The sequence below is a fragment of the Oratosquilla oratoria genome, chromosome 41 (genome assembly GCF_046742065.1).
Source record: "Oratosquilla oratoria isolate Oo_2021 chromosome 41, ASM4674206v1, whole genome shotgun sequence".
NCBI classification, from domain to species: Eukaryota; Metazoa; Arthropoda; class Malacostraca; order Stomatopoda; family Squillidae; genus Oratosquilla; species Oratosquilla oratoria.
The window spans coordinates 27,141,430-27,150,281 of record NC_134817.1 but is presented as its reverse complement, the minus strand read 5'-3'; the positions used below and the strand labels follow the sequence as shown (position 1 = coordinate 27,150,281).

General features: G+C 44.0%; 1 protein-coding gene across 1 annotated transcript; it reads right to left on the bottom strand.

Moving 5' to 3' along the window:
- Positions 1-318: 318 nt before the first annotated feature.
- Positions 319-6,993, bottom strand: LOC143021070 (uncharacterized). The gene is made up of 2 exons (XM_076178294.1): positions 5,083-6,993; positions 319-2,744 (listed from the first exon to the last, which is right to left on the bottom strand). Exon 1 carries the CDS (start codon positions 6,671-6,673, stop codon positions 5,108-5,110), a length of 1,566 nt encoding a protein of 521 aa, XP_076034409.1. The 5' UTR covers positions 6,674-6,993; the 3' UTR covers positions 319-2,744; positions 5,083-5,107.
- Between the last annotated feature and the right edge of the window lie 1,859 nt (positions 6,994-8,852).

Sequence of the window (8,852 nt, the reverse complement as noted above, 5' to 3'; positions counted from 1 at the left end):
ACTCTGGACGGTAATTCGTCCGCGCGCGCGCGTGTGTGTATTTACATATTGTAGTATACAGGAATGGAGCAACGCTTCAACTTAGTCTACATCCTTGATTCCCAATTATTATATTTACCTTTGAATTCATGGAGTTACCTATTTGCATTTACTTGTGTGTATTTACCTAGTTGTATTTACCTAGTTGTATTTTACGGGAAGGGGAGCTATGCTCGTGGGGTCCCGTCTTCATATCTCATTTTATCTAAACTATTTTTAAATTCATGTATTGTTTTTGCACACACCACTTTCTCATCTAACTTGTTCCAACTGCCTGTCTGTGTGTGTGTGTGTGTGTGTGTGTGTGTGTGTGTGTGTGTGTGTGTGTTTGACTATGTGTGTGTGTGTGTGTAGGTGCGCGTGGGTATGTGAGTGGTGTCTGTACGATATTCCGTACAACCGTTTCTGTGATACTCTATATGGAATACAGGTCGTCTGTAGCTGCAACTACTACAAACCATAAAGGTTTGTCCTTCATCTCCTACACCAGAATATAATTCAAGGAGCTTAAGTGTAGCCAAAAACATCACCTTTGGCCTCTGCGCTCGGGCAGCCAAGATGAAGAAGTCACCAGTAGTCATTGGGAATAAACTAAAAACCCTTAATGATCATAAAGCAAAGTTCAGCGAGCTAATCATCTTTTTTTATGCCCAGAGTTTTAGTTTTTTCATCATGAGTTGGATCTAAGAAACATGCATTATTTCACAACGCTACAGAATAAAACTCTTAATCACGCTGCATTCACAAAGACACTGTAAGAAAATGACAATAACATTTATCCTGACGCATCCAATGACGCCAGTAACAGAATATAAGTATGATTCTGTGAGGATTTGTCGTTGAGAAACACCTGATAACGTACTACACGTCAGCGAATGAACGACATGACGTCATGTCGATGGAGTCCATTAGCATGTTGCAGCATTATTCTGCTTCTTACAATACGCTTGATTTTAGTCGTGGCTAGCAATTGAAGACAACTTTACAAATGGTGAGTTCCACATTCACGAACTTCATTTTCATCCATGTTGGAAATTAACTTCCTACATTTGCAACCTCAAAGATTTCGGACTTTGACATACTTCGCTGCACATGAGGGTATTTGTGATTTTTCGTTTTACCCGCTCGCACAGCAATTTGCATAAGTTTTGCATCTATATTACGACAAGTTAGGTTAGGTCACGTTCGGTTATTTAGATTAAAAAAAAAAATAGTGGATGAGATGAAACTTCACAAATTCCCACATGAAATAATGAACACTTTACATGGTCGATTCGGTCTCACAAAGTCGCTAGTCAGATTTATCATCCAATATTCAAAGTTCGATGCTGAGCAAAGGCCTACGCCAGCCATGGCGCAATTAGGAACGTCAACTTAATCTATGACACTGTCTTCTCCACCGTTATCAGCTTCCCGTCTCTTGGTATCCACTCCAAAATGCAGGCGTTTTATATGTTATCTTCTACGTTCACTCGCCCGGTCCCTTTCGGTCTGCACTCTTCCACTCAGGTATATTTCCTTGTTCTCTTGTTTTGAGGAACGTTTATACCTGTGGTTCTTTTAACCTGGAGGCATGATAGCCCCTCACGGGGGACACGTATTTTTTTTGGGGGGGAATGGCATAACCTATTGTTACAAATTATACATTTCTATATAATGTGAGAAATATGAATATAGAAAAAATCTACCAAATGTAAGGTAATTATGGTTGTCAACTTGGTAATAAAGCAGAGGGTTTCTCTTCATCAACATTCTATTATTCTTTTTTGCCGTTTTGGGAGAACAATGAAGGGGAGTCACATGACTGCTGACAATTCATGAAGAGGGGAATGGAGTGAACAAGACTGAGAACTACTGATTTATCCCGACTGTGATACTCCAGGTTGGAGCCTTTCCGCACACCAATGATACACTTCTCGTGAAGATAATGCAACAGAACTCTAATGCCCGACAGACACATCGTGTCGTTGACGGATTCGCGATCCAATAACCGAACTGACCATCCCTGGTGTTTCGATCTCAAACTAAGACATCCTTGAGGTCATCCAGTGGAGGACACTGCAAAAGACCATGTGACCTACAGTAGGCAGTTCCATGTCCATTACCATCTATTATCCCCATCCATAAAGTTATCTAACATTCTCTTAAAACAATAGTTTCAGCGCTCACTACATGGTCACTAAGTTATGGTCTATGTTTTCCAGAAGTCAGGATGTCATTAAATATCACCGTGGAAAGACGAACTCTGAACTCTACTAGCGGCAAGAGGTTCTATCTACAATAGTCAGCAGATGACACTATCTTTGAATGGCAACAGATTTTACTTGAGATATTTTTCGACACTATCACTGGACATTTTCTTTCAATTGCGTTCCATGTTATGAACGGTTCGTGAAAGGAGCATGCCAGTAACCATCAAATAAATTAACACTACGCAAGACAAACATACGAGTACATTATCAAGTCGCCAATTCAAAATACGAATACACGTTCGTTCCAACATAGACGCGGACTTCACGACGACGATACCACTCAAGTGGTTCCACCGTAGCATTGTCAATATTCATTTTGTCGAGAGGTATTGCATGAACATCTACGCGTTCAGAGCCGAGGTTCTACGGGTTTTCAAGAAACAGTGTCACACCTGAGCTTCTTGCTTCCTTTTAGTGTCGACTTCAAACGCGGTCACAAAGGTCTTCTCTTACCTGTAAAGGAAAGTTACGAGTCAGGCAACTTATGCAGCAACAACAAAAAACAACAATGAATGTATTCAGAGAAAACAACAACGGAAGAACAATGATGGCGCCGATGAAAAAAAAATTCTTCCCTGACCAACCACGGTCCTTTTTGAATGACTCGTAATTGTGCAGCTGTAGTATGCAGGAAAGGAAAATCGCTCTTGGAGTTCTTTCTCTTGCTTTCCAGTCATTATATCTAGCTTCAAATGTGTGTGTATGTGTGAAGGTGTGTGTGTGTGTGATTCACCATGATCTTGGATCACGTGCTGAACTCGTGATCGACAGCTATTTACTCTCCCAGAAGAGAGCTCAGAGCTCCTACATGACCGATCAATGGGTAATGCTGACCTTACACGCGCACACACCAAACTACCCGCCCACGAGTGTTGGAGTAACGACTCGCAGCGCAGCGTTACTGATTTTATTTCAATTCTGGGCGGGATTCAAACTCGGACCGCAGTAGTAGCGGTCGCGAGCGCTACCACTGCGCCGTCGAGTCGTGTGCGGATTTTGAATATGTGACTAGATCTTGGATGCTCACCTCATCCTGACGGAGTTCGAGGGAGATGTTTCTTTTGTCGCCTTTGCTTGTTCGATGATCGTTCATGGCCCAATGACGGCCGTCAAACAATTGTCTAGAATTATTATTATTATTATTTCTTAATAGGGCTGTTTTGCTTCGAGCTGCAAAGTACGAGACTGATCATTTTAACCGAACCTACAACTAACGCGTTTACCCAAATATGATGCCAGTTAGTAGGGTGCGTGTCACCCGACACTGGCTGTGGTTATAGGCCAATAGTTTTATAATCGCAACGAACAAAACGTACCTTTCACATTAAATTTTGAGGACGGTTAGGTAAATGTTCCGCATGACCCAACAAAATTTTGAGATTGATGAAGTACCTATCAGGTTCAAAATTACCGTGAATGTAAACATAATTCGAGAACTGTCCTAACAATTCAAACCAAAATAATCTTCATCCTATTTATGAGTTATAACATTATAGAGTATATCGCAATGATGGAAATGTATAGTATGATCTTGAGTAGTTTTGAGAGGTCAAACTTTAGGTCACATTTTTTGAAGGGGAAGGGGGGCTTAAGTCGAAAATGGTTTCAGTTAAAGATCTGTCAACAAACATTGAATTAATGCAACAGTGATCACAATGAGCGCGTGAATAAAGATTTTGCAGAAACTACAAGGAAATCAAAGGAACGGAATACTAAACGTTTTCCTCTATTAAAGTATCTCAATAGTCGAAAACGTTTAATATTCCGTTCTTTTGATTTCTGTGGCTTCTAAAAGTAAGTAAATAAATAAAAAAATAAATAGTACTTCACATGGCATAAAGCCTTGGCTGACCTTGAATGTGCACTTTCAAGGTCATACCTAATTAATGGGCTACAAAATGAAAACTGTTACGGATAGGCAGATATTTCCGATCATCAGCACATGGCAAGTTGCATACAGCTCGTGACCTTTACCCTCGAAGAGCGTTTCAGAAGCACTGAAATAATCTGTGTCGGGCGAGGTGTGAGTACCTGGCACCATTTGTTCGTGCTTTTTATTTATTTGTTTGTTTTTATTACTATTTTATTTTGTTTTTTAGATTTGCTTGGCATCCGTTTCTTGGCTCAGCGCCGAGTCGTCACGCGTCGTTTTTGCTTTCAACCCCCAGCGGTCGCGAGCGTAGACAACAGAGAGCAATGAAGAGCATACTTTCTTGCGAAAATGGAGGGCCCAGTGTGGAAGCGGAGAATAAAGAGAGATATGTAAAAGAAAGACGAATGAGGGGGGGAAAATCTCCTGTATCACTAAGTAAAAAAAAAAAAAAAAAAAAAGGAAAGATTGTCACCATTCTGAAAGAATAAAGAATATAAAGGACATCACTATGCCGAAGGAATTCATTGGATAGCATAAGAACTTAAGAATGGAGGTGACTGCTAGAGACCATAAGGCCTACACTAGGTAGTTCCATGTCCCTTACCACCTTTCATCCCTATTCATAAAGTTATCTAAACTTCTCTTAAAACAACATATTATTTCAGCGTCCACTGCCTGTTGTCAATTCCATTCGTTAATCAATCTGTTGATAAACCAATTCTTCCCTATTTCCTTATTAAACTTAAAGTTATCTAATTAAAGTGACATGGAACTGCCTAGTGTAGGCCTTATGGTCTCTTGAGGTTTCCTCCATTCTTACGATCTTAATATCTTCCTGTCCTCCTCCGAACTCATTCTTTGATGTACCTTCCCATGTTGAAGGAGTTAACTCCCCACTCCTACGCACACACTATTTACCTTTGTTTCTGGGAGTTCGGACGGCCTACAGACGCTCCATCGAGGGCATGTGGGCATACACTCGGTGGTTGTAGATGGCCGAGTGCACCTCCAGTCCTCTTTTCTTTTCGTCCACCTGAAGAACGTCTTTTTCTTGGGCCTTCTTGGGGGACATGCCAGGGAGCCTGTGGGCCCGTCCGTCCGACCGCTTCTGTGAGCGTGAACGTGATTTAGGGTGTCCACCTTGCCGCTTATGGGGGTCTGGTTGCTTGTGGAGGTGCAAGCGAGGTTCCGAGAGCTTCCGCCCGCCGACGTGTTCCTCCGATGTCCTGTAGAGTCTTGTATAGACGTCTGGTTCCTCCTCCTTCTGCATCCGTGACTTGGATCTCATGAAGAGGCGCGTGTAGACATCCGGCGTGCTGCACGTTTCCGGTATCTCGTTATGACAGACGCTGCTAATGTCACTAGTTTGCGATTCTGACGTACTACACCTCCCCTTGGGACGTGTCCTGTGATGGGAAGGCGTCTCTCCTTTACTGTTAAATATGCTTCTTCTTTCAGATGTATGATGTTTTCTTTGGGTGCTGTGGTCAGAGTCGCGTCCATGAGATGGGGTTTCACTTCGGGTGACATGTTTGCTCACCTTCTCGATCACGATGACGGGTTTTTTGTGAGGGCTTACTTTAGATCTTGAGGCTCCCGTTGCACCGGCGTGTTTTTTATTTAAGGACATTTTAACCGGGCCGAGTTTGCGAAGGGGGGCGGGTTTAGTGCCGTGGTTAATCAGAACAATACTGCGCTTACTCGAAGCATCTGATGATGAAATGTGTCCACGAAGTAGATCATCTAAAGACCCGAGGACCTGCGTAGCCACCCGATGGGGGTCATTTCGATGCTTATGGGTGCCACGTATGGGTGCCAGGATTTGCGCTCGAGGGCGTATGGGTGTTTGTGGCAGAGCGTGTCCACGCGACGTCGTCAGAGTGTGACCTTTGCGTAAACTTGGAAACACTGGCGGGTGTAGACTCGACAGTTTCACTGGCACATATTTACTGGTCTTTATCCCCGCGTGTTTTCGAGTTACAGCAATCGCTGGCGCGTGGTTACGTTTAGCTACTACTACTGTGTTTCGACGCGTGGCCAAGGGTTTGCCTCTCCTTTCACTTCCTTTGCCGTGTTTTTTACGTGTGACCCCGTGCACAGGCGATCTGACTGTCGTACGTTTGCGCAAAACTGTCTTATTGTGACCCGCACCGTGTTTTGCTTGCGAGAGCTTCTGGGTGTGTTTCCTGGGGGTCTTATAGGTCACTTGTACGCATTTAGGTGTTGTGGTTTTGGCATATTTATGTTTGTTTACTTGCGCACGCTTGCTTGAGTTGGAAGACTCGTAGGTGTGGCAGCTTGAACTTGCTGACGACGGCCACGAGGTACGGAGAGATGGAGGAGTTCGAGAGTGCAGAGGCGGGAGAAAAGTAGGCCCGGAGTGACGTCTCCGCAGCCGGTCTTTGGGCTCCCGTGGGATGGCGGGCAAACGATCCGCGTATCTACGTGAAGTCCCGGGAGAAAGTTCACGTAGTCTTACAATTGCACGTGGAACAGTGCCTCGCCTCATTTAGATGATGGTACTATGCTGTGCCACCACGGGTTGACTTGCAGTGCAGCAGTGCTTACGTGGAATCGTCACCCGCTCTGGTCTGGCTTGGTCTTATCCATCCCGGGTCTATTTCGGGCATGCATCGTCAGAGTGCAGGGGGCCTGCATAAAGTCGGTCTAACTGAATTTGGTCTACTTTAACCCTATTTTGACTAAGCATGGTCAGGTCTAAGATGATCTGACATTGCAGCGAGAGGTCTTCCTCCTCCTCCTTCTTCTTAGTTGATCTAGATTCCTCTGGTCTGAAACATACGAGTGGTCTTCATCGCGACTTGACACGACGCGCTGTGGATCGGGTGTGACATGCGAATGACGCAGCAGCAGCAACCGGTCTCCTGGCGACGGCACTGCGCGGCATTGCGCCGCGGCGCCGACCGCCGACGGCTGATAGCATCAGCATCCGATGCCTACCGATGCCACCACTCGCCCACCCGATCGGTCGCCGATGAACGGGGATCGAACACAAATTGAACACTTATCATTCAACCAATCAACCAATTGGAGGCATACGCCAGGGGCGAAATCCAGCACAAAACCCTCACTGGACGAAGTGATAGCGTTTGCAAAAATCATACACTATTTTAAGAATAATTTAGATACTGCGAGATATAGAGACGGGATACCACGAGCGTAGCTCCCATTTCCGTAAGATACAACTAGGTAAATACACGCCGGCGCCACGGTCTCTCCGAGCAAGCTCCCGTGCAGTCACCCTTCCATCCTTCCCACTCCAAACACATCTCGACAGGTTCGACCAACTTGCCCTTCCAGCCATCAATTCTGTGGAGGTCCCCTTCGTCTCTTCAGGGTTGTCCCCTCATTTTCTGAGGGGACGGATGACGCTCAAGTTAAAACTCAACATGATACATTGTTGACCGGATTAACTGCTGTTCTTTTCATTATGTGTCATGGGATAATAGTTATTTCTGTCCTTATATCTTTCTTTCCTCTTCTACCTGTCACGTTTTCTGCCACTTTAGCTATTTCCATTTTTTACTAATTGTTCAACTCATTCTTCTCTTGTCATTAGATTTGTACTAATTATTTGCTTAGAAAGTATCCCTCCCCATATATATATTGTCAAAAGACTAAAAATTACAAGTTCATTAAAACGGAAAAAGGTAATGGTCTCAAATTGGGAACATTAATTTTCTTTTGTAAAATTTACCCTACATTAATGCAACTAGACTTCCGTATACAATATAAGCTCACTGTTCCCGCCTTGAGTATAATTAAAATAGAAGGGTAAATTTTTTTGTGTATTTCATAAGTTACTGGGCACTGATGATTTATATATTTATTTGTTTATTCATTTATTTATTTAGCTACTGCTGCAAACGAGGTCAGTGGGTGAGTCGTTGCCGTTTTGAGTGTAATTAAAAGAGAAGGGTCAACAGTTTGGTGTATTTCATAAATTACTGAGTACTGACTATCCAATATATTAATTTGTTTAGCTGCTGCAAACAAAGTCAGTGAGTTGTTGCAGGTTAGGGTTCATAGGGGCCTTCCAGCGCGCGGATTTTAGTCCTTTGTATACTGTGTACAAATGTTAGGCGCTCCTGGTGCTGCTGTTGGGGAGGCTGCCCCATTTCCACTGTAGGTGCCGCTGCTGATGCGCCTGGGGGAGGCGCGCGAGATCGGAGCATTGCCATTCATTGTCGAGGTCCGACTTGGCAGACACCGTCCTCTCGCTTGGCAGAGTTCGAAGTCAACGCTCAGAGGGTGATTCTTGAATGGCCAGACACTGCCGCAAGTCCTGAGTAGGCGGGAGATGGCGTTTGCCGTGAATGGTAGTATTTATATTCACCTCGTCCCCGGTCTGCGCCTGAGGGCGAAGTATTGCTTATGGTCGAATCTTCTTTTATATTGTTGGCAACACGATGACAGAATGGCTGGATTAATTGATATGAGTCCCCCAAGAGGAGTGGGAATTTGTCCCTGTGCTATAAAGGGGTTATCACATTGGGCTATTTTTTCTCCAACCTCCGATTCATCGGCGGTACCGCCTACCTCCAGAACTCTTTCCGCCTTAAAAATCACTATGTCAAACTATTTTGTTTTCTCAACAAAAATACATGAAATGTCATTTGATATGCTGGAAGAAATTTATTTTCCTCCAGTATATTAGATTCCTTCCA

Excerpts from the sequence above, each read along its gene's own strand:
- LOC143021070 (XM_076178294.1), bottom strand. The coding sequence starts at position 6,673 with ATGAGGCGAGGCACTGTTCCACGTGCAATTGTAAGACTACGTGAACTT.